At 41.0% G+C, this 25993-nt stretch overlaps 2 protein-coding genes across 4 annotated transcripts in view; both read left to right on the top strand.

Annotated features, from left to right (window-relative positions):
• Positions 1-13: 13 nt before the first annotated feature.
• Positions 14-19353, top strand: RAB22A (RAB22A, member RAS oncogene family). Its single transcript, XM_069034102.1, has 7 exons — positions 14-137; positions 1953-2032; positions 5476-5557; positions 9541-9612; positions 9750-9856; positions 11671-11780; positions 13083-19353. Exons 1-7 carry the CDS (start codon positions 102-104, stop codon positions 13178-13180), a joined length of 585 nt encoding a protein of 194 aa, XP_068890203.1. The 5' UTR covers positions 14-101; the 3' UTR covers positions 13181-19353.
• Positions 19354-23047: 3694 nt separating this feature from the next.
• The window catches only part of VAPB (VAMP associated protein B and C), a 33384-nt gene continuing 30438 nt past the window's right edge, over positions 23048-25993 (top strand). Inside the window, exon 1 of one of the 3 annotated variants that reach the window (XM_069034232.1) lies at positions 23048-23402. In XM_069034232.1, the coding sequence (XP_068890333.1) occupies positions 23345-23402 (58 nt within the window). In that variant the 5' untranslated portion in view covers positions 23048-23344. The remainder of the gene's footprint in view (positions 23403-25993) is intronic. The other 2 variants (XM_069034233.1, XM_069034231.1) reach the window with 2 other exon arrangements.

Here is a 25993-nt window from a genome sequence, read left to right as displayed (position 1 = left end):
TGCGGGTAACCGGGGCGGGCGGGGGGCGGCTGCCGCGGGGACGGCGATGATCGTGCTGGGCCGCGTCTCAGGCACTCGCTGAAGGCGCTGCTCGCCCGGCCATGGCTCTGAGGGAACTGAAAGTTTGCCTTCTAGGGGTAAGTGTTGGGCAGCGGGAGGGAGAGTGGGAGACGAATGAGGGGCCGGCTGGACAGGCTCTGTGGTGGTGGGGAGCCTCTTGTCAGAGCTCCGGGAAGCCTCTGTGGTGATGGCGGAGAGCCTCTGTCAGAGCTGTGGTGATGGCGTAAAGCTTCTAGCAGAGCCTGGAGAGCCTCTGAGGGAGCCCGGAGAGGCGCCGAGCGTGGCGAGCTCTCCCCGAGCGCGGGGTGGCCCTCGCCCCGTCCCTCTTGGGGACCGGGCGGACGCGCCTTGCCCTCCGCGGGGGAGGCGTCTGCCAGGGTCAATATCGCTCCTTTTTTGCCCTGTTCTCTTTTTAAAAGAGAATAAGAGAGGAAGCATGAATGCCTATGTGTACTCCCCCTTCCTCCTAGGCTGTTTCGGGCTTGGAGTTCACAGAATAAATAGAAGCACCTGAAATCAAACTGGTGAGAGAGAGGGAGGGGCCTGAACTTGTATTGTAAGAATATATGTAGGCTTGGAGGTCTTGCAGGTGGTGGAAGGAGGAGACATGGAGCAAAGTGAAGCAGAAGTTTAAAAATTGAAGGGTATGAAGCTGCGTGTTGGCTTGGTTTGATCTGAGAGCCCCGCGTTGAACAGGTCAAGGTGTCACCACCTGCATTGAAACCCTCTGTTGTTCAGAGTTGTTTTCTGCTTCTAAATGGTCACATTGCCCTTCAGAGGGGAAGATTATCTGCTTGTGTGCCCTTCGTGTTATAAAGGTATTTGGGGTAACTACTGTTTGTGTTCACCTGGCCTGAGAAACCTTTTGTTGTGGAAGAAAAGGAGAATAAGCACCCAGGAAAACTTGTCCTTGAACTCTTTGAGCCAGGAACCACATCTGTGTTTCTCTTTTTGAGATTTCCTCTGATTAATGAGACTGCAAACAGTATAAAATACAGAGCTATGGTAATGTGCTTTTCCTCGAGAGGAAAGCAGCTTGGCAGGACAAACAGTCATACATGTACCCAAATTACTGCCCTATTCAGGAGATTAAAAAAAAAAAGGCATGTATGATGTAAAACTTCATTTTCAGTGAAACAATTCCTCAGGGGTTTATTCCTTAAAGTTTTAATGACTCAGGAAATGTAAAGCAAAAAGTTTGTCTTTGCATGTCTTAAATACCATTTCAAATGTCCAGCTTCTACTGAGAAGTATTTTACTGCTAAGAGTTTATTTCACTTCTAAATGTGACTTCTATATGTCTTTTTCTTCTTAACCATGGAGTCAGTGGTGCAAAAATATACACAATCCAGTATTTTCATGTTCTGTTTCCTCTTTCACAATTTTTAGCACTATAGAGTTGCATTAGTAACACGTTTCAGGTGCGTCACAGAAGAAATTTCAAGTCTTTCATTAAGCAGGGTGGGACAGCATTAGTCAGAGGTTGAATGCATGTGTCACACTTGTATAATTTCATGTGCTACTCCATCCTGGCAAGCCATACTCAATTGCTGTATATTTTACCAAAAGTGGTCTTTTCCCATTGCTGTTCCATGGCAAGGTATGCATAGCTTTGTAAAAACCTCCAAAGTTTGAGCTATAATAAGTGTGAATGCAGATTTTTATGGTGCTTCAAAAAAAAACTTAACAATTTTGTTTAGAAAACTGTCACTTGTCGCAGACCTTTCATTTTTCTACTAGATTATTATAGTACCTGAAGTACTTCACAACTTCTCTGAGATTCTCTGCAGGAATGTGTTATTCACTACAGTGTACTGCAGGATTTGAAGACAAAAAGAATCATCTATTTATAGGTACTTATACCACTTTCAACTGCTTCTGGTCTTTTTTAGGACACTGGTGTGGGCAAATCAAGTATCGTATGGAGATTTGTTGAAGATAGCTTTGATCCCAACATCAACCCAACAATAGGGTAAGAAAATAAATGAAGTAAATGTGATTTATGCAAGAATAAAATGAAATTAGCTGAATAGATCACTTGAGAATTCTTCGTGTGTGGCAGCTAAATGAGGTAATAAACATGACTGCTGCCTTAATTAAGCTCATGAGCTACCTCAGGACACGTAGGAGTGTTCCCGGCACTCCTGCAGCTTCCATTTTCATTTGTAAGGTCTGGACCCATTTTGTATTGTTAAGCTAAGCTAACAGTGAATACTACAGATGCATCTGCTAAAGAGACAGCATGCTTTTCTCAAGCACAACCCTTAAATTTCAACATCTAGCTATTATGCAACTCCACGGTTTCTAATTTTGTTTTTTTAAGGGTCAAGTACAATAAGTCTCCTAGGTTCTTGAGGGTGGTTAACATACTAATTCAGGTAGGTCTCGCTGTTAAAGTGTTACCCATCTGTGTGCACACACAAATCTAACTGATGAAACTGTTTTTGCAGTTGGTCTCGTAGGTAAGGGGGATATTTGAAAGTTGAGCCTCGGAGCAGCAACATTATTGATCTCAAATCTTTGAATGGATAGAAGGAAAGGCAAGCATCAGGCATTAGAGTGGTTGGATCTTTTTATTTCTTTTTCTGTCTTTTTTTTGCTTAGTAAGTGTCTTTTGGGCTGCTTTGATCAGAAGCAATTTTTGGCTTATGGGAGGACAGACTTTGCTTGATGCCAAGAGGTGTGTGGGGGTGTCAGTACAATTTCCTGTCTCAGGTGTCACACAGGCTCTGCTACAGCTTCAGCCAAAAAAGGTCCTCCTGATAAAGATCAGCTGTGTCTCATCCTGTCCTTCTGAAAAACTGGGGTCCCCGTGATCTCTCTCTTTTCCCTTACACCTCCTTCTTTTTTTGGGTATAAATACTGACATTGAACCGCAAGACATTCTGTAAGGAGTGTGGTTTTGTTTAAATTTCCCTGGTAACAGAGGTTTATTGACAGTAGTGAGATCATTATAGTTGCTTGAAGTGACAGACTAAAAATCTATCTTTTAACAGTCTTAACAAAATCATTCACTGGTCTGAGGACTTGGTATTTTGATAGTTTGCTGTAGTGGTAAAAATGAATCAAGACTTGCCCAAATGCAGGGGTTGTGTGAAGGTCCAATAAGATACACAGTCCCAAAATTTTAAGCAAATTAATTCTGACTTTTTTTTATATCTTGCATTTATTTCCTCATTGAGACTAGTAGGTGGAAAGAACAAAGTAAGAATTAGAAGAGCTTTGAGCATCTTGCACAACTAAAGCTGAGAATGTTTAAACTTTATTCCTGGGTCTTTGAGTTCATGAGATATGATCTTGCTTCCTGTCCTGTTTTCATTCCTCTTAGAATTAGCTGAGCAATCACACTTTGTTGTTCTCAGTGTTCATTGCTCAGGTTCTGATATGGGCAGCTGCAGAAGTCCTGTCAGAATTGTGCAGTTTTTCTCCTCTCAGGATGGTGAGGGCACATTTAACCAGCATATACCTCTAGGTACTGCAGAATATCTAGTCTTTCCTTATAGCATCAAAAAGAAATATCAAACTGCTTTCAGGTGCATCTTGTTTATGTAGTTATAGTGCCTACTTGGCTGGGAGAAGCAGCTGGGAAATTTAGTAACAAAACATTATTCCTAGTAGTAAAGACGTTATTCCTACTAAAAGTCATCAAGGATAACTCCAGTTTGAAAGGTTTTGTTGACCCAATTGTCAAAGAATTTCGAGGAACACTTAAGCTCTTGTCAAGTACTACTTGGGGTGGTTTAGTTGTGATGTGAATTACAGAAACACAACTGTTCCATTCAAATTGACTGTGTAGGGATGTTTTGGTTTATAGAACCACGTAAGATAAATTCAGTGAGAATCTATGATTTAGGAAACAGTTTCCATATTGACCAGAGAATTCAGATTTGATGCAGCAGTCTTAAGGAAGTGAAAGTCTCTGCTGTGCTTTACAAGAGATACTCCTATCACTTTGTTTTTCCTTACTCGTTGCAGAAGTACATCAGCTAGTAAATGATGTTGAAATGCATTGCAACTAGGCTCTTCCTTTTTAGGGGTGTTGCAACTTTATATCTGGGTTCTTAAAACACTAATTAACTTTGGAGTTTGGCACACTATTTGGCAAATGATCTGGGCTTAAGGAATGGGGAGAAGATTACTTCTTAACAGTTGAAACAGTGTGTAACCTCTCCCTTTCCTTTTCTTTAATGTAGCTAATTGTCCTCTTATAGCATTGAAACATGTCCGAAGACTGCAGTTACATTTGCTACAAAAGTGTCAGGGACATCATTAAGTGGTTCTAAGCCCCAAGATAACTGAAGTTCAGAGTCCTGGGCTCAGGTATTTAATGTTGTTGATCATGCTGAAAGACTCTTGCTGTCTGAGTCTGACTGTACAGCAAGTTTGGGGTACTATAAGAAGATCTGGTGCCTTCAGAATCCTGTCAAAACTGACAGAAGAACAAACTTGAAACTGCAATATTTTCAAGTGACAGGAGTTAATCACACAAAAGGTATTCAAGTTCACAGTGTAGGATCTCATGTGCTTAAAACAATTATGTCACCTATAGTTCCAGCTGTACAAGGATTTGAATTCAGTGTGTGGTTTTTCTAGTGAAAAATATTCCTGCAGGTAAGAGAAACAGCAAAGAACTCCCTCTTGTAAAAGAGTAGGTCACTGAATTCATGTTCTTGTGGGAAATACATTCATTCAGCTAAAGCACATCAACTAAACCGCAAAATTACTTTGCAATATTTAACTGTAAAACATCTAGAATTTGGGCAAGGGGAGAAGCATAAGAGAGGTTTTTTTTCTTTTTTTCTTTTTTTTTTTTTTTCTGTCCTCTGGAAGTCCAAGAGCCTCTGCAAACTAAAATATGTAATGCCAGACAGGATCTGGAAGCTGTACAGGGTGCAGACAACAAGCAAGTTACTCTATTGATTTCTTTGTCCTGTTAACACCTACCGACAGTGATATCCATCTCCTGTTTTATTCCCAAGTAGGGATTTACTAGCACTTACCTGAATGTTAATACAGAGATAGAAAAAGCTGATACAAAGGGAAGGATTTGACCTCTTTCCCCCCAGAAGTTTCCAGTGTGCATTGAAGTGATTGCTGTGAGGAAGGATGTTGTTAAAAGGCTGGCCTTTCTGGGTTTTTTGGTCATACATCCTATATTTTTTATCTAAAGCTTATAAACAATTAAAACTTATCATTTATGATGTGTTTTGTTAGTTGAATTTCAGTGTCTGAAAGGAAATGTCATCCTCTCAATTTCAGCCTTTATATCTGAAACTCTTCATCAGTTCATGTGTTTATGTGTGGGGAAAGCACTTTTATTGGAATGTGAACCTTTTTACAAGCTCATGGTGGTAATGAATGTTCTAAGGAGGTATTTATATTCTCAAAAAGCATGAACTGTGCATTTTTTTTCAGAGCCTCGTTTATGACCAAGACTGTACAGTATCAAAATGAGCTGCATAAATTCCTGATTTGGGATACAGCTGGACAGGAGCGGGTAAGTAAAGTTAATATCTGTGGGGAAAGTTTGGGCCAGAGCTTGGGTTGCTTTTTAACTCGGTCCCTGAAAGTCACAAAGTTGATCTGGTTTTACAAACGTGTTAGAACACTTGTTTCTATGCAGGTTCCTTTTGGATGTGGGTGCTGTAGATATGTTTTTATTTTTCATTGTTGTCATGGTTGAAGTAGAAAGGTAAAGAAGATTACCTTATCTGTAAGATTGCCTTATCTATTGTTTCATCACCTCCTATACTTAGGAGTTGATGGAACAATAGACTGGGTTTAGATTCACTGAAAGGGAGTGGTCTTTCCAAAGAAAACAAGGCTGGTGTGGGGGGAAGCCAGCAGCTCTCTCTCTAGTACCATTTCTAGTTTAGTTTTAAACATTCAGTTGCAATATTTGCAGCCAGTGCAGCACCGCAAGAATCAAAGTGAAATGAATTACCATGTTTCATAGTACAAGTAAGGCCTTGATTCTGGAAAAATATACAGCTGCTAACACATTCTGTTAGCTTCACTGTTAAGGTTATAAATATGAGTAGGATGTAGATTTAAGCTTTCCAAAGGAGAGTTTCAAGCAGTGTTACAGGTGATAACTGCTTTTGTATTCTTTTGTAAAGTTTTACTAATCAAATCTGATGGTGTTAGAAGCTATGTCAAGGAATCAACTTTGAAATTTAAATTTTAATTTGGTTAGTTTGGGGTTTTGATCTCTGCAGCACGCATAGTTCTGAGGGGAGGCAACAAAAGCTTTGAAGAAAATGACTAGTCAGATGAAATCTCAGCTAATTAATTTGCATGATTTTTACTTGGAATTTAAAAGGAAGACTTTGCTAGAGAATTTGCTTGTTTATATATTACTACTAACAGTGGTAGAAATTACAGTAGCCATATTAACAGTGCTTACTCTTGCTGTTTCTTGACTGCAAGTGAACTACTGGCAACTGCCAGTTACTCATGATGAATTTATTTAGGATGTGAGGTAACTGTGACAAAGGTTGGGTTATTACTTTAGGATAACAACTGGCAAATACAGCTGTACTACTTTTCAGGATTGGCTTGAGAAACAGCCCAAATGAAAAAACAAACCAACAAAACAAACACCTTGTAAAGCCTCAGTCCTCCCCATCCACAGGCACTTGACCTTTAGGATTCCTGGTGGAACTGAGTTGCCAGATTTTTGGCTTGGTAACAGCCTTGATGTCTAGAAGTAACTCAAGTATATTTGTATTTTGATTTAGTGCTGTACATTTTGAATGACAATTTATTTCCTTCCAACAGCACTATGTAAAGCAAACTGAAATTGTCAGGGATGTTTCCCAGGAATATGTCCAATAGTATCTGTGTAATCAAAAATATCCTGAGCCCTTCCATTCCTAGCAGCCAGTCAGCATTTGCTGTAAATAGTTTGTCTTAAGTGAACATCATAGCCCATTCTGGAATGTTAATGCTGCAAAGTGATATTCTGAGAGGTAGAGTATGAATTTTTAGAGGTTGGTACTCTTAAATGGAAAACTTTATAAACATGCCTGCCACTATCTGGCAGGAAACATCCATTACATTTTAGCATTCCATCCTGTTCACTTTAACTGTGTAAGCAATGGGAGAACCCTGTAATTTGGATTCAGCACATCTAATCTGAGGAAGCATCTCTGTACATGACCAGCATGTTCCTGGTCTATTTTTACACTCTCAGTGATACCTCTTTAATTTTCTTCCATGCAAGTTGCATGATATCTTTATTGAAATCAAAAAAGGAAAGGTGTCTTACCAGGGCTCTGACCCAGGAGCTGTGCTACCTGTGAAGTTTATATTCCATATCTGAGAGAAGTCACTTGAGACCCCAGTATAACCGAGGAAATCAGTGAAGTGTGAGCAAGGATTTTTACTTTCAAATGATTCACTATCTTCACAGAGGTTTCTTTTTCCAGAGCAGGACAGCACTATCACTGCTGTCACTAATGGGTTGTATACCTGCCTGGCCCTGAAATCTGTAGCACAGTTTTCTGGTCATGCAACGTATCTGACAATGAATTATGGAAGGGATTCTCTCCATGGAACAAATCTGGAACACCAAAAATGTCCACACCATTCTTGGAACTGAAATGTCTCTGCTGAGCTATGATGTGGAATGCACGGAATTCATAGTCTTGGCTTCTTGAGGAGAGTTTGCTGATTCCCATTTCAAAAGCCCAGCTGCAAATAGTGCTGCACTGCTCTGGGTACCCCCTTGCTCTCCATGGCTTCAGGGTGGCTGGATAGCCTTGTTCCAGAGGTGGAAATGTGCACCAAGTCGCTTCACACACCTCATTTACACACACACACACACCTTATTTCTTCTCTCATTTCTTCTCCACTGAGTTAAATTCATAGGAGGTCACTTACAGTAATGAGGATTTTTGCCTTCTTACCTAACAGTTTTGAGTTTCCTTGCATAATTACAATATGTTGTCTTAATAATTCTGTCAAAACACAAATTGGATGCTGGGGGACAAGCTGAAGTCTTTGGAAAAATTGGAAAAGGAAAATCCAGTGTTTCTGGTAACATCTGTTTCATTAATATATTTTATCTGCCGACTGCTCTTAGGTGGAAAAAAGTATCTAAGTGTTAGTAGACAGGAAATGAGAGTAATACAAAATCAGCAAGTGAAAGTTGGTTTATTCCCAATGTAAATAGTGAAATAATCAAAAAGCCAGGTTGCAACCAGTCCAAGTGGTGGTTTACCAAATATATTTCCCTTTATATTAGAAGGAAGAGAGGGATTATATCCCAATGTGAACTGAGTGCCTGCCCATGTTTCCCTTTCCCACTATTAAATATTTTTATATTCTGAACTCTGTGTTCAAAATCCTATTTTCAAAATAGAATTTGAGAGCCAAATGTAAATGGTCTGGAATTCTGCTTTATAGCAAGATTTTTATGATTTATTATATTGCTCTCAGTTGAACTGTACTAAGCAAAAGGAAATTGGTATTTTATTAGAAATGAATAAGCCTTTATGAAAAACTGTATCCAATTCATTATTTTTACCCTGAGTAATAAGATGCACAAAAGCTCTAAATCATATATGCTTACATGAAAGCAATACATGCAGTTCACTCTGCACTTTGATGGGGAATTCTGGTTGCAAGATTAGTTGTCTTGGCTTTTTTTAAATTGGCAGAATATCCCACTGTTCTTAAGAATGCTTCATTGATATTTTTGATGCAACTTGATCATGTACTTCATCACTTTTTTTAGACCTGGATTCATATGGCTCTGTCCACACAAAGGTACAGGCCCTACCAAGCAAACAGACCTGCTGTAGATTTAATTCTGAAAATCACAAGAAAATTACTGCAGCCTTTTATCTAGTGTATTCCTTAAAGCTCTGCTCGCAACAGGGCACATAATTACGGGCTTTTGCATTTTTTAGTTTTAAACATGCTTCTACTTTTGAGGGGAAAACTGAAGCAAAATCCTTAAAGCCATAAGGTAAATCATGAAGAAATCAGCATTTCTAGCATTTAAGACTGATGACTGATCCATGGGGCTAGTGGTTGACAGCAGTTTCTGAACATTTCAGATCAACATTAATATATGCTAGTTTTCTTGACATTTTTGTCTTGGTCAAAGTTGACCTTGCTTCTTCCTGCATTTTTGCCCTTGTTTGGTGTTTTAAGTTGAGCACATGCATGTTTGTGTAGACACTCTGTTAAGTGAGAGGTTCTAATCTAGGCAAAATAAGATCAGGCTTGCCTTTGTGCTGTTTGCAGTAGGTGAGCTGCTGAGCCCCACACGATTTACTGCCCAGCCTTTGGAGAGCAATGCCTTCCTGGGAGATTGTGTGCTCTACTGCACAGACCAGTTGTGACTGTAAAGGAAAGTTTTCCACTGCTGTGATCTTGGTTTTCACTTTTTTCAATAGTAACAATAATGACAGTGAGATTCTGGAGTTTGGTGGAAGATCAGGTTGATGTTGTCTGGTGTCTTTCTTCCAGTTTCGTGCTTTAGCCCCGATGTATTACCGAGGGTCAGCAGCAGCCATTATAGTGTATGACATCACAAAAGAGGTAAGAAACTTGATCTTGGCCCAGCATTACAATTTCTGGGGGTTTCTATTTGTGTCATGGGCCAGTTCTGACTCTTAATTTCTTAATTCCTTCCATCTTCTTTCTTTTTTTTTTTTTTTTTTTTTTTCCCACATTAGGAAACTTTCTCAACGTTAAAGAACTGGGTTAAAGAGCTTCGCCAGCATGGACCTCCCAACATTGTTGTAGCTATTGCAGGAAATAAGTGTGATCTTAATGATGTCAGGTAAATAACCCTTGTCAGTTTTGAGGGTTTTCCTGAAGCCCTTGTGTTAAATATTTCAAGATTTTAGAGCAGCTGAAAGGTATAGAACAATCTAAGCTGTTCTGCTCTAGTGTTGTAGTTTCATAAGGGGTTTGAGCTGTTTCTACTGTCAGAGGACATGGGGTTTGTGCTGTTTCTGCTGTTCGAAGATGTGGTTAGTCTGCCCTTGGATGGTCTCATCCACTTCCTCCCCTGTGCTGATGTGAGTATACATGTGATTGGGCAGTAAACTGGGCTGTAAAATGGATCCAAATTAAAACTAACCCTTTAAAAAAAAAGAAAACTGATCCAAGTATACTTATCTTTCTCACACCATGAACACTTGCTGGCATAACGGTGTGGGGATAGCAGGGTTAGGAATGAGCAGTTTACGGGGAGACAGGATTACCTTTTCTGGTGGCAGTGCCAAGTTACACAAACTTAAACTGCCTGTGAAACTATAGTGTAATAGAAGCTGTTTACCTCACTTTACAAGAAGTGCCCCTGTCAGTCTGTAGCACCTCATTTTGCTAGGAAAAACACCAAGCCTGTTGGAAAGCATTGTGTAGGTTTTTCTGACTTGCTTGTTCAGGTGCCTTCCTTCCCTGCTTAAATATTGGGGTGGAATTGGCTGTGGCCAAAATAGTTGCAGGGAGCGGGAAAAGCTCTTGAGAAACTTTATGAACAGCCAAACTTTCAGGAAGGCATGTACTAAAAACAAAAGAAGGCCTTTTTTATTGATGCTCTGGTTAAATAAGCCAAAATTCAGAAAGAAGGTGTGTGTAAACTTCTTGGGTTTAGGTTTCACTGTGAAAGGCACCACAGCTGGTGTCTCAAAGGAGGCAGCTGGTTACATGTTTAAAGAGCCACTGCAAAGGTGGTTCTGAGTATGGTTTTACAAATTGTTAATACTTAGAAGTTATCTAGTGAGGTCTAATAACTTTTGTGAGAAGTAGCATGTTTTTTGAAGGAAATGCAGTGTAAAATTACTTAGAACAGAATTCAGTCTCACATGCTCAGCTGGCATCATAAGTGTAAACATTTCTATTCAAGCTAATGAGGAAGATTCCTTGTACTTTAGTCAGAGGCAATATTTGAGTCGCTGATCAAAGTCCATGCTCTTGATATTCTAAAGTCCCTCATTACTGAAAGTAGCCTGTGTATTGTAGAAATTGTATGTAAAGTGATACAACATAAAGTCCAGACCTCCCTACAGCTGCTAGGGTTTGTATTTTTCATTTTTTTTAAGGAAAGATACAAAATCATCAACTTGCCTTCTTTGGGGTGCAGAATAACTTTTACACTTCTGTATGCTCAGTATAAAATTATTCCTCTTTTATAGCTGCATCTTCACGCAAAGTAAATGCTGTGCTGATGATTTGTGCAGTGTTGGAAGATGCTTTGGTTTTGTTAACAGTCATAAGAAATGCACAGGATCATTGGAAATAATGCTTTAGGATCTTCTCAGGACATCTAAAGCTGGGGGGGTGAATAACACACCTCAGAAGGATTGATTGTAGACCTAAGCTTAGAGCACTCAAGACAAAACCACTGCAATGTTGTCAGATGGATTAAGGCCTTGGGTAGTTCATGACTCTGCTCATACCTCAAGGCAGGGAGACAGCACAGAGTAAAGAATGAGCATCAGCTTCAGCATGAGGGAGCACTGTGATGCCATATAGGTAAAATAGTCATTATAGGAGACACTTAAAAACTTAATCTGTCCCCTTAAGGTTTTGAGTAATGGGGTTCTTCTGCATTCATGAATTTTTCTTTGCTTTTTGTTTTTTTTCCAGAGAAGTCATGGAAAAGGATGCTAAAGACTATGCAGATTCCATTCATGCAATATTTGTTGAGACAAGTGCGAAAAATGCAATAAACATTAATGAACTCTTTATAGAAATTAGTAAGTATTTAAACAGTTAATGTACTTTCTTCTGCAAGAATTTCAAGTAGAAATTTGATTTCTGTGTTACTTTTTGTGCTATTTGGGTGAGAATATACTGACTTAAATTTGTTAATCTGACATGACTACAAACTGAAAAATGAGCTGAATGATTTTCTGGTCATCTAATGACCTCTAAATATTCCTTCTAGAGATTCTCAGCCTACTGTGATGCTGCTGGGTAAATAGCAAGTAGGGTACTCATGTCAGAAGTCAGTGTCGTCATACCATGTCTGTTATTGAATGTTTCAATTAGTACTTCCAAAGTTATGGAAGGGAGAGGAAATGGCATGAGGAAGACCCAGACTTTATACATCTGAGAAAGGAAGTTAAGTTCTCACTCTTAGTGCTTGTACTTAGGCTAAAAAAGCGTGTCTTTAAAAATACAAGAATTCATAAATGCCAGGTTACTGCATGGGGAATAGCAACTACTGCATGTAGATTTTCCACAAGTATGTTTGTGGTACCTTGGGGTTTTTCATATTAAATTGCAAATCTTTTCTGTCCCATTTGTGGTGAGGACAACAATGATACTTTTTATGTGCGTTAATAAAAAGCAGACAGTATTCCAAAGTGAATTCTATGCAATATTATTTGGTAGCAGCACCAATGGGCAGGTATGTCATCCTGTTAGTGAAAAGGGGTCTAGCTACAGAAACATCAAGAAAAAAAATTGGGTCTTATAGAACCAGTTGAATGTATTGAAGCTGTTGTAAAAAATATGTGCTGTAGATTAGCGTCCTGATTTACTGACTTAATAGTTGCTCTCTAAAATTGATCTTGAATAAACTATGGGGGTGGGGGGGAATCGTAAATCCTCCTCAGAAGAGAATGCTCAACCAGGAACAGTCCATTTTAAAGACTGATGAGATGACTAAAGCAGCTCTCTCTACAAGCACTCCTTTGCTAAGCCTGATGCAGGTGATCTGTGGAAGTACAGGTCAAGATGGTTGTTCTCAAGCTATTCCAGATGGTATTGCATCCTGCAAAGTATTCTCCAAGTGCTTTTACAGCTCAGCTGTCCAGATCTAGATGAGCCTGAAGTGTAACTGCTGCTAAATTGACTTCAAACTGCCTCTGCAGCCGTCCCTCTTACAGACATAACACAGACTGTTGCTGCCATCATGCTGGGCAGGAATGTCATCCCTAGTGACCTACAGCTAATTGAAGACACATTTTTGTATACAGAGCATACACCGGATGCTTAGAATTAGTTTCAAGTATAACATTTCCTATAAATTTCTTTTTCCTGCCTCCTTGTAGGTCGCAGAATTCCATCCACTGACACCAACCCCCCGTCCAGTGGGAAGGGCTTCAAACTTCGACGACAGCCATCGGTGACAAAGCGCAGCTGCTGTTGACTGACCCCTTAGAAAATCAAACTTGTTTATACAGTAGGTGGTCTTGGAAGTTAATAGTTCATGTTGGGTTTATATTATCAGTCTTAGATCTTTATCTGCTGGTGTTCATACACCCGAGGTCCCCAAAAAAGGGACTGGCTCATCTGACACCCGTACGCGTGCAGAAAAGACTGCAGTCGTCAGGGCAGCCTGCTGGCTTCCACAGCGTGCAGTGTCTCTTGCATTCAAAGGGAATCCATCATCACTTTTTTGGCCTTGCTTGATTGGAAGGTGACTACATGGATGGTAGAACTGAAATGTTTTTGTAGTTTTGTAATCAAGGTTTTGGGAGGTTTTTTGGTAAAAAGGGAAATGAGCACTTTTGTGGGAGATTGTGTTAGGAGGAATCTGGAAGTTAGATGTCATTGCTTCCTTTTCTTCAGTGAGCCTTATTTTAAATTTTGGTGTAGCTAATCCAAAGTATGATGGGACAGTTGATGTGAGATGGCTACAGAATAAGCAACTGAAGACAAACAGGCAAATCAGTCCATCCAGTCCCCAAATCCCATTTGCACTTTTTATTTAAACATGATCTGCACTGGGGGTGGGGACACAAGCAACAGATCTTAAACCACCGACAATCTTCTTTTTCATGCTGACTGTAATCACTTTAAGGCAAACTGATACACTTATAGGCATCTTTTTGTTGTTACAAGTTTTTTTAATATTAAAATGTTAGTTGAAGAAAATTACTCGTAGATCTGACTAAATTAAGTGGTTACTGACTAAAAAGATGCTGTAAACAGATGCTGCCAGTGGTTCTGATAAGACCTACAAGTTTTTGGGGAAAGCTTTTAATTGCTTGGCATGTGTAAAGTGTTCATATTATATTTATGAGACCGGTGTTTAAAGTGTTATAAATTATGTAAAAATAGTAAAAAAAAAACAATCTTCTACACTCCTTCCATTCCACACCTAGGGATAAACTCTTGGGGAATCTCCATCAGGGTTTTTTTCCTGCATTTTAGGTATTGTCACTGTGAGTTCATCCAGAGGCAGATGAAATTCTTTCTCTTTCAATGACATTTGAAAGGGCCAATAGAGAATCCTGTTGGGGCAGCACGAGGCCTGTCTGTTGAACAAGCTTTCATCTGGGGTGCACCCAGTCCTTCCTATTTTGGGCACAAAAATACACATAGGAAGTAACCTTAAGACATGTGGTAATGTAGATCGTTACCTCTTGGTTCCTGGGGTTTTTCATCTGTGAGGGTTTTTAGCAATTCAGTGTTTAGCTTATTCTGTATTGGGTTTAGTAGGCTTTCAATTAAACTATAGATTGACCATACCTGTTTGTGCTATTTTATTTATTTTTACTTTTTGTTTCTTACCAGCACTAGTGAGAAACTTCTATACTTTTTGAAGAAAGAGAGCTTAATAGACTTGAGTATATACTAAAATATGCTGTTTAGCTTTAGTATCAAACTGAGGTCATGATGATGCTTATTCTTTTTTTTAATCTGGTTTTCTATCATCTCAAGTATTTTTTCTGAAGGAAATGCATGAAAATTTGTAAGAAATGAAAAGGACTTCAGATTCATTTGTGTTAGTGAAAATTCTTGGAAAGCTCGAGCAAAACAGGCAAACTGGTACAATGAGGTTTTTGGATGGGTCATTGAGTTTAATGATATTTGGTGACTACATTTTTGTCATGCCTTTTCCTTACCCTGCCTGCATTGCCAATTCGGCCTTCTTTGCCACAGTCCTACAGGCTCCATGCTTCTAGAGAGCCCAAGAAATCCAATTCATGCAATCCTTCATGGGCATATATCCTACTCTTTCTGCAGTTCTGATCTTGAATTACTGCAGGTAACGAACACATGGAAACAACCAGTGTTTCAGATTGTCCAAACTACCAACCCTGGAGTGAGGCTGCTTTTTAATGCTTGCCTATTTAAAAAGTCAGACGGTTGATGTAAGTTCTCCTGAGTCAAGATAAGTGTTTATTGATCACTGGCCCTGCTGAAAGCTGGAATGCAATCCTCTCTGCATGAGATGCACATGCTCATTGTTTCATTTTTGGTGGAGAAAAATGGTTTCTTTTGTATTAATAATTTGGTAGGTCAGCTGCTTTCATCTTGCACTAGGCTTGCTGGAATTGATTATATTTTGTCCTAACATAGCTTCTCTATTTGGAGATACATTGGTATTGGAGTGTTTGGAGTGCTGATTATCAACCATTCCAGCTAAATTTTTAATAACTTTTCCTGGTAAGAAGTTGTTAAAAAAGCTCAGGATTAAAGTTTTATTGCACCGTGTCTTTCTGTCTAATGAGTGGAGCTCATCAGAGAGACTAGACTTTCAGATACTGTCAAAGGGATGACACAATCTCAGAATGGTTCAGGTTGGAAGGAACCACAGTGGGTCATCTGGTTCAACCTCCCTGCTCAAGCAGGGTCACCCCAGAGCACACTGCACAGATTAATTTCTGTAGAACAAGTTTGAAAGGGCAAAGTGTCATGTATGTAAAAATGTAACGAGGTGTGTGTTATATCCTTGATCCAGAACATTTTTTAGCTGAAAAAAATAGACTATTGAAACTTCTAAACACCACCAGTTCTTTCTCATGAAAGTTATAGAATTGAACAAAAATATAATTTGATAAATATTTCATTCTTAAGCTTTGGAGCAACTTGAATGTGCTCTCCAGGTTTTGGAAGGTGTCTTCATCTGACCCTCTGTTGCAAGTCACTTAGGTACTTGCCAGGCTCCTAATCTGTGCTGTAGGTAGTTTTGTAGGATATTTTATGTACATGCAGAAAACTGGCATATTAAGTGCCCAAGTAGGTGAAATTTGGAAGCTTGCATTTAATAGCAGGAGCATCTAGTAATCATACTACTGACAATTGCTATAGGTGCTTTGAAAAGTTCTAAGACAATTCTGAAAACTTTTGCTGTTGCTGTGAAGGTAAAGACTTTGTTATTAGGTCCAGCAAATCACTGCACTTCAGATCCCTGCTGACATCAGAGACACCCTTCCTTTAAGTGCTGCAGGATCAGACAGTTAATGGTTTAGAGGGAGGTTTTATGCAGACTGGAGTCTTTGATGTGTTGCTTTACATTTAATGCTACCAGCCTGCTCAAGAAGGATTATTCACTTGCTTGGGAAGAGAGTTAAGAGGAGAGGAGACAGGACCTACTTATTGATTTGGAAGTCTAATCCTTTAACCTGGTTGAGGGAGAACTACGTTCTTGGTTAAAGCTTCATTTTAATTATCAAAAAGTAATTCATGGTGAAAATCTTGACTGGTTTAAAAGTTAGCCTCAGCAAGATTTTGTTACACAGTTAAGCTGAAATTCTTCCTTAACATTAGTGTTAAATTCCAGTATAATGCATTATTAGTTGGAAAAGGAAGCTTTAGCAGTGATGTTTGAATGACTTGCTTGTGAAACAGTCTTTAGTGTGTATTAAGGATAGTGTAGAGTATTTGTGGTATGCTGTGTCAGCAATCTGCAAAGACTATCTTGGGAATAGATGATTTACAGGACAGAAGCTGTCAGGAGAGTGGAGCTGCTCACCCTGGAGTGGATCTCACTCAGCAGCAATAGCTACAGACAAGCAGGGCAAAATCATATCCAACATGAGGGGAGCCTGCATAATTCACTGGCTTCAACTTCTACACTGCCTGCTCATTTTGTAAAAAGGCTTCACATATCTCTCCTGAGTACTTGCAGCCTCTAAAAAAGGCTGTTTGGCTCATAGTTGAGAGAGAAGGAGAAACTTTCTTAACTTTTCCATCAGGAAGTCATTTTACAGCCACCTGAGATGGTTTGTACATCACAAGTCAGTTATTCAAAGCAGGAGAATTGTGTACTTGGAATTAAGCCTCTAAAAATCTGCAAAAAATTCCCTAAAGAAAACTGTTGATGTTTTATGTTCAGATCCCATCTCTAATAGTAGATCACAGCCTAGTGATGGTAGGTGACAGAAGATTTACAGAAATGTGATGATGGTGTAAATTACCAATGTGAGATGGAAATATAGGTTCTAGTATCAAAAAGAAAAGAGTTAGTTTTCCTTTGAGTCATATGGCTCCAGCTTGTCAAAAGGAATATGCTTGAAAATACATATTTGTATATCATGCAAGCATTCAGGTGCCAAAACATAATTCCCTAAAATTATTTAGGCCTTCTGATACCAATGTTTCTGAAAAATCCCTTCTGATATTCTGGAGGTCTCAAAAGTCTGAATGCAAACCACTTCTTGCTCATCTACAGTCAAAAGTGCACGACTTGGAAAAAATCAAACAATCATTACCAGATATTATCCCTGAAGTGTCACAGATAACAAATCTTTCAAGGGATATAAGACTATCCTGAAATCCAAGAATACTGATGGGCTTAGCCCCTGACATGTCAAAATGTTCCTAGGGTCAGCTTTTTCCTCCTTCCCCCCCCCCCCCTTCATTTCCTTCCACCCCACCCAACCCTGAATTTTTAATATAGTGTTGTCAGAGTGTACATGCTACAAAGAGCAATTCAGAAATACTTAGAAAAGTTCTAATGGCTGAGAGTGACTTGGTGCTCACTGTTTTACATGGAGAATCAAGGCAGTAGGATGACTTTTCTCAGTCTAAGAATAAAGACTTCGTAGAAGAATCAATTTTGCTGTTCCTGTTACATCAACCTGCAAATTGACGTTCTTAAATTTTTGCTTAAACACTAACTATAAATTTTATTTAAGGAGCCTATTACCTTTGTAAAGGTCATCTTCTTTTAAGAAGGTTGGGCTTTGCTTGGTTTCTGTTGATGTTTTCACATACATATTATTGAGCAAACCAACTGCTACTCCTTTTTCAAATGTTGAAGGACACAGACCACTCTTCTGTCATGCTCTTCATCACTGGGGGTGTGATATTCCATCCAGTTGTTGCACTTGAATATTCTGTAACTCTGACACCTTGATAGATTCACTGCTACTATCTTGCCTCACTTTTACTTGTGTTACAGTATATATTTCCTATTAAATCCATTATGTTTTCTTGGCAATTTGTTCTTTGTTTCCTTATGGGATTTAGACAACAATAGGTGGTGAGTGTCTCTTTTGCCACAAAGTTCTAGAAGTATCTGTCATAGCAGCAAATATTTGTAAGCAAAATGGTAATTCATTAGCACAGCCTTATGAAACTGTTACAGCAGCTGAGACCTGTGCCATGACTGTATTTTACCACATCATGAAGGCTAAAAGCACATTCACCTGGAGGAGCAAGTTATTGTAAGCCTCTAGTCAACTCCTCTGTATTTTAACTTTCTTTCTTGTACTTCCTCTTTCTGAATTATGTGTATCCAACACTGACACTGTGACAGTGAATTAAATGATTTAAGGCACAGAAATGGATTGCATTCTGTAGCTGAGACACTTAAGACTTCCTGGCAATTTTCCCATTTGTACCCCCCCACACTGAGGACAATGAAGAAAAAAAAGGGTTTTTTTCTGAACGAGAAACTGCATTTGTGTGTTCAGGACACAAAAATAACCTGATATGCATAGAGCTCTTGCAGTATAGTAAATGTTTGCCTGTAAAATTAGATGTGAAGGTTAACCTTTGTATCAGCAATTCTTGTCACTCATAACAGCATTCTGCCTTTTCATCCTAGGATGGGGTTAACCTGTTACAAGGGTTGAAAGGTCTGTGCCTTCTTACTATATTATCTCTTACTAAAACAAACTTAAGCCGCTCAAAGTTACAGAGCATTTGCAGCACTGTAAACTGCACAAATTTCCAACCATTGCTTCACTGCATGAAGTGTAGTCAGATTACTAGTGATGAAATATTGTAGTGATGAATTCCCAAGCTTATGAATGTTTTGAGACTTTTTTTTTAGTCTTCTCTTGGGCTGGTCCTGAGAGCGTGTACAGGTTTGTCTGTATTGTTGGTTTGTAGATGCTAATGAGGAAAACCAGGCTTTTGTTCTCTCCTTTTTGTTTGAATTGTTACACTCCCATATAGTGCATAGAATGCAAATAATGAAATGTTGATTTGACATAATGTAAGCAGCCTTTTCAGCCTCAGCATCCATAATAAACTTTTATAGTGTAATAACATGCTAAATCACTACCAGTCTGATGTATTGTGCAAAAAAAAAAAAAAAAAAAAGGTGTAAACATTTTATTAATAAAAAGCTTTGTTTATAAATATGCTGGCTTGTTTATAAATGCTTCCAAAATTCTCCACATCTTAAAAAACAGTCTCTATAGCAATTTAATTATAGACGAGGAATGTAAGTAATAGCTTACATGTACAAATGACTGAATAGCTGTTTTCCAGAAGTCCTGACTACCGGTGTTCAGAAACTGGAGCTTTTCCCTGGTTTATGTACACACAGACAAAGGCAGAAGATCTTGTGCAAAGAAGGGATGGGGGGAAACAGCAGAGAGAATGCAGCTTTTGTGTAACACTTCCTTTCTCTGCAGCACCATGTCTGAGAAACTGCAGGCCACACACAGTCTTGCCAAGCAGGGCAAGGCCTGACAAATTCTAGTAGGGCCAAGTTATTTAATACATTGCTTTTACCTTAGACTGCATGAAATGCACAGTTCTCAACTGCTTAGGCCAGGTTTCTGTCAATCAAAACTATCAAGTGCTTTTAATATCTGCATAGTGTTGTGGGGCCTGTTGTGCTGGGAAGGGATCTTCTCTTGTTTGTTAGTACAGCCAGCTGGTTGGTAACTTGCTTTTTTTAAACCACTGCTTATGTAGTACCCAAAAATATGGAGTTGGCTGCAGTTAACTCGCTTGTCTTACATGATGTTTAAAAGATGTGGCTTTGTTGTTTCAATCTGGGGTGCACATCTAACATGTTGACTTAATAGCAGCCTTCAAAAGCTAAATAAACAAAAAATTCCTGCTTCTGAACCGCTGTTTCACCTGAAAAGGTTGGATACAAGCTTTTACTAAGCAAGGGGCTGCAGTTCCTATGCAGGAAACACATACTGTGTCATCTTTTGTTTACCAGAGAGCTGGAATAAGTTAAAGTATCCGTTACCTGCTATTTTGAAGTTATCCTGTTAGATGTGAGCAAACTGCTTTTGAAGAGTGTCAGATGGGTTTGTCTAAGATGGCATGAAGGTGCATTGGGGAGAGGATAAAAAGGGTAGACACAAGGAATATGCTGGAATAGAGAGAAAAAGATATTTGCATATGTTTGCATAGGGAATCTGGGGAACTAAATGCAAACTACCTGATTTGCACATACACAATGAGAATGTTTCACTTGGATCAAGTCTTTCATAGCTTCTAACGTAGAAATTTTGCAACAGATGAACTTGTTCTTTAAAATTGTTTCAGTACAAAGTTTTTAGGTGCTCTCAAGCGTTTCCCTGTAGTGTTCATCCCAATTTTCTCCTGTTAATTAAAAACCCACGTGGGCAACAAATTGCCTTTTAGTCTTGTGGCTGAATTGTTGCCAAAGAGGGCTGGCTGTGGAACAGGGATGTGGTATTGCAGGTGGCCTCCATGCATACCGATTTCGGTGAATCTGACCTACACAGCATTAAATGTACACACATTATTTACATGCAACAAAAACCTGACAACCTACATTCATTAGACTTCATACATTTTCAACTTAAACAATGCTGTGCTTTATAAAACCTTCAACCTGGATGAAAACGTGGGCGAGTCCTTCAAATACAAACAGGTAAGTTCAGAGCTGCCAATTAGGGCAAGGTGATACATCTTGGCAAATCCTTTAAGAGAAGGATCATCAGACGCTTCAGGGGGTTCTTTGTACTTCTTTCAGGAAAAGTAGAACTCAGAAAGGTCTGGGCAGCAACACTTAATAGTTGTTTACTTTAGGGGTTTTTATTATGCATGACTATATGCTGTGTAAAGTTTTCTCTCTTACTCCTTGCCATTAGTTTGCAATTAATTTACAGCTATGTATAAAGCTTGTCTTTTCTACTAATTACTGGTCCAAGAATGCCTGGCTTACAGAGAGAATCTGTTTATAAAATAAAACCTCAGAGATTAGGTAAAAGAAGGTAACCTTCCCACAGTACCAGCCAAGAAAGCTGCAAAGTATGAGTGAACTCAATTCTCTCCTGACTTGAGATCTAAAATGTTATGACATAACCTGTAGTTTAGGCTAAAAATTACCCCCACCCACGCCCCCGGAGCAAAAATAATAAGACCATCCAAATCTTATTTTCTGGAAAAGAAAGTGCACCCCTTTATGAAATGTGACCATTCTTTCTCCAAAAGAGAAAGAGTTTAAGGAAGAAGAGCAGTATTTGAGTGTATTGCCCTGCAGTGCTGATGCTTAAAAAAATCAGTCCCACTGTCCTGGCTGGAAAGAGTTGTCAGGTTTCCCTTGTATTATGCAAAACTAAGAGTTTTGTACTAAATACAACTATGGGTTTGGTTTGTTTTGGCATGGAATGAAAGATGTCTCACAACAAAGAGGATGAAATGGGATTGGAGGTAGTAAAGCACATGTGTAGAAAAACAGGGATTGTGGTGGACAGAAGCAGCTGAAGGCGTGGTATAAACACTGCAGATGTGCTCAGAGCAGTGAATGCCACTGTCCTCCTTAGGGGTGTTCATTTTAACATATACATCACTCATCTGACATTGCTCTTACTGCCAGAAAGGAGAGCAACACTCTTGTTATAATTCTAGTTCTTTTTAAGTACCTTATGCATTTTTGGAATTTATTGAGTCAAACAACATGATACAAAGAATTTGTGTGAGGGGGAGATGCACTGCATCACATAGATTGTATTGGTGTGAGAAAATTAATTTTCACAACATTTTAACATTTTTATTCACCTCTCACCTGTTTGCTCATCAGCCCTGCCTGGGACCAAACATAACCATGTGCTGAGTTGCTGTTCTTTGGAAGCTTTTTATTTCTGCAAATGGCATTTCCTCCTGAAGTCCTGCATGTATAAAGTCCAGTGAATGTACATAAATTATCAGTTTTTAAGACCAGCATGTTTCTAACATCCCAAACTCCTGCCTTTGAGAGGTTACAGCAATGCTTTATAAATTCTTAGGAACTTTTCAAATTTTTAAAACAACCTGAGGAGAGAGGGGAGCAAAAAGCGTAGTGTTGCTGTAATTACACTAGCCTAGGGCTATCAATAAAGCAGCACTTTATATTGAATCATGCTGTACATTTAAAAAATGTTTTAAACCTTTGGAGTAAAACCCAACCAACCAAAACTAAACACAAACAAAAAAATCCCCAAAACACAACCACCACAACCCATCCCAAAACAAACAAACACAAAAACCCTAACGAGCAACCCAAAATTTTGGTTACTGTTAAGAAAGGGGAGGGGGGATGTCTTAAAATCTGAGGTGACCTGAAGTTCTGGTTTTATTCATTAAAAAGCGAGTATTTCCTGCAGCTCGATGCCCAGGGTTGCCCTGGCGCTTTAACGCTGCGCCCCGAGCCCTGCGGACACGGCAGCTCCTCCTTTTCCCGGGAGCGCTTCCCTGCCCGTCCCCGTGCCTGGCCGGAGATCCCGGCGGCGCTGGAAGCCGCGAAAGGGCGGCGAGGGGCCCGAGGGCTTCCTCTGCAGCCCTGAGGCCACACGGAGTAGAGGCATGAAATAACACGCTGCTTCAGGATCACAAGGCGTTTATTACAAATCACGCTTTCCAGTAACGATTAAACGTTATTTATTAGCCCTTTTTCCTTCCGTAAGGCTCCAGGGGGGCACCTCCGGCCACAGAAGCGCCCGAGGAGCAGCGGTACGGAGGCTCCCCGCACGGCCCCTCACGGCGGAGCCGGGCTCACGTCAGCCGGCGCCGCAGCCTCTCCGCGGGCCCCTCCGTGCTGCATCATCCCGCCTCCCGCCCGCCCTGCCCGGCAGCGTGTGCGCCGCCAGCCGCCGCCCGACCGCCGGCCGCGCCTGTCCCCGCTCCGGGGCCGCCGGGAGAGTGTGAACAAGCACCCGGGCGAGGGTGAAACAGCACCCGAGCGACGAGCGAACGAGCAGCCGCGACACGGTGAACCAGCACCCGGGCGAGGGGTGAACCCGCTACCGGGCGCGCCCCCCGCCCGCCTTCCCTCCTCCCTCCCTTCCTCCCTCCCTCCCTCCCCTCTTCCTTCCCCTCCCTCCCCGTCCCTTCCTCTCTCCGCCTGGTGCCGCCACCGCCGAGGAGGAGGAGGAGGAACATGGCGAAAGCGGAGCAGGTCCTCAGCCTCGAACCGCAGCACGAGCTCAAATTCAAAGGTACGAGGCGGCCGCTGCCATCGCTCACCGCCGCTCCCCGCGCCGGGCGGGCGGTGCGGCCGCGTTCGGGCCCCGCTCCCCGGCAGCCATTTTCCGGGGGCCGGGCACCGCCGGTAGATAAAATGTCCTTCAGCGCCGCGCCCGCCGCCCCGCTGGGCCCCCCCCCCGGCCGCCGCGGAGCCGCCCCCAGCCCGCGGGGGTCCCCCCGGCCGCCCTCAGCGCTGCCGCAGCCGCGGCGCGGGTGGGGGCGGCTCGCGGGGCCGGCGCGGGGGGGTCCCGGCCGCCGCCTTCCCCGGCCGGCCGCGGGAACAGCGGGCTGTGCCCGGCTGACCTTCCCGGGGGCGGCGGCCCGGGAGAGGGGGGACCCCGCGGGGCAGCGGCGGGAGCAGGGGTGCGTTCCCCCAGGCGCCGCCGGGGGTGTGTGCGCGGCCCCGGCCGAAAGATCTGGTGCTGTAATGTAGGACAGCGATGTCCGTGAGGTAGGACTGGGAACCCAGGTGTCACAAACCCTAGGAATGGATAAAGGTTAATCATACGACAAAATCAGGAAATTGCTAGCTATGATGCTGTTTAAGTGCTTTGCGTGGCTCTTCGGTATAAAATCTAGAGGGAGGAAGGATGTTGGGAATAAGATAAGGAATAAGGGTTTCTTCTGTAACGTGTCCCAGGCACTGTGGGGTTGCAATCGTGTCTCTGGCCAAAAACACGAGGCCTCTGGCCAGGTGCTGGGCAGCGCTTCCTGGCTTTTCCTGCTTATTATTATTATTATTATAATTTAGCGAGCCGTTTGGCTAAATAAGTCACGAATAGTCTGCCTGTGTGAAAATCCATCCTTTAAATAAAAGTCTTGAATGGGTTTGGGCTTCCACTGGCACAGAAACTCCTGTCTTGCAGCCTGACAGCACAGCTGTAATACAATATTCTGGGATTACAAATAAGCGATCAGCAAGTTTATTTATGCGACCAGAGTCAGAGGTGTTCTATAGCTTTGCTTGATTTTCTGGCAAATATGCTTTTTTTAAAAAATAGGGATTCATTTATTGGCCTCTGATAAAAATAATACTCCTTTAAAAAAAGGTTTCATGTACATTTTTAAATATAGGGGAGGTCTTTACCAGTTTTTGTTAGTAAGTATATTTGAACTAATAATATGAAGTGGGTTTTATCAAACAGCCTGTTAATAAACACTGGGGGGAATGAATATATCTTTGTTGTAAGCTGAAGTTGTTATGGCAGCAGTATCAAACATGCTTAAGAAGGAAGCTATTGTTGTTTTGACATTCTTTGTGTTAAGTATGATTAGATGAAGATCAGTTCTTGTTCTGGATAAAATTGCTTTCAGCAAACAAGCAAATCCAAGCTCAGGTGGGCAAAAAGTGGGGCCTTAATTGGCACTGACTTGCTAATGAGACATAATTGTGGTTCAGGGTTTGTTTTTCTTTCTTCATTTCATCACAGGTAGATACAAACCTTGCCAGACTCTGTTTTTTCTTGAAGTAATGATAATTTGTCAGGCTGTCTTTCTTTCAGATGGGGTTTTGGGCTAAATAACCAGCAGCCATTGAAGTTAAATCAACTAGCCATAGCACTTTTGGTTGCCAGATCTTTAGCCAGCAATGCATACTCCTTATAACACAAAATGCTACTTGACTAACTGCGGCTATTAAATGGCTTAGTTTCAAAGTACACTTAAATATTAATGTTCAAACAGACTTAATGCTGCCGGCAGCATTCATATGCTTTGGCAGTACCTCTGCCTTACAGTCCTTTCTAGCAAGCAGTGCTGACCGCTGCCCTTCATTCAGGAAACACCAGGTTGAAGTATTCATGAAGTAAATTCTGCTCTAAGCATTTCTTGCCCTGCTGATCTTGTGATGACATACCTGCCTGGTGATACGGCTGAAATGATATTGTCACCTCTGTAGATAGTTGCATTTGTTTCCAGATCGTTCCTTGGCCCCGTACTAGTAGATCCAGACTGACAGAGGTCATGGAGCTGCTGACTGGTACAGGCAACCTCATGGTGTGTGCTGAAAGACATGGTGCTTAATGTAGGAAAATGAGATTGGACTGTAAACCAAGCACTGGAAATGGTGAAGGGCTGAATCCAAATGCAGACAGGTAGAAAAAGCAGGAAATTGTTTGCTCTGATGCTTTTTAAAGGCTCTGTGTAGCTCTTCAGTATAAAATTTAGAAGGAGGTAGGATGTTGGGAATAATACAGCAAATGAGGATTTCTTGTATGATGTGTCCCAGTCACTTTGGGGTTGCAACCATGGCCTGCACTTTCACTTCTGAAGGGCTGAAGACCATTTTAAAGAAGCTTTTGCAGCCCCTTGGTTTTGCAGTGAATCTCATAAATTCGTTTGGTGCTCTGTTTCAAAATACTGTGCTTGTGTCTCGTTTGAAAAAAATATCAAAGGAGTTTTTCATGCTGGAATTTTTTTTCACAGCATGTGAACATGAGCAGGGGTTGTCTTTCCTCCCGCCTCGCATCTCCTACAGCAGAGCACACATGCTCCAAAATAGCATCAGCGTGTGCTGTGCTGAAATGCAGCTGTGAGTCGTGGGAGGCTGGACACCATTAGGTGG

Source organism: Aphelocoma coerulescens, chromosome 20 (genome assembly GCF_041296385.1).
Source record: "Aphelocoma coerulescens isolate FSJ_1873_10779 chromosome 20, UR_Acoe_1.0, whole genome shotgun sequence".
Classification (NCBI taxonomy): domain Eukaryota; kingdom Metazoa; phylum Chordata; class Aves; order Passeriformes; family Corvidae; genus Aphelocoma; species Aphelocoma coerulescens.
Note: the sequence above shows the minus strand (reverse complement) of the source record. Positions and strands in the feature narration are given on the sequence as shown.

Coding starts and splice junctions, on each gene's coding strand:
- RAB22A (XM_069034102.1), top strand. CDS start 102: ATGGCTCTGAGGGAACTGAAAGTTTGCCTTCTAGGG. Junction 5,558..9,540: donor ATACAGCTGGACAGGAGCGG/GTAAGTAAAGTT, acceptor TCTTTCTTCCAG/TTTCGTGCTTTAGCCCCGAT. Junction 11,781..13,082: donor TGAACTCTTTATAGAAATTA/GTAAGTATTTAA, acceptor GCCTCCTTGTAG/GTCGCAGAATTCCATCCACT.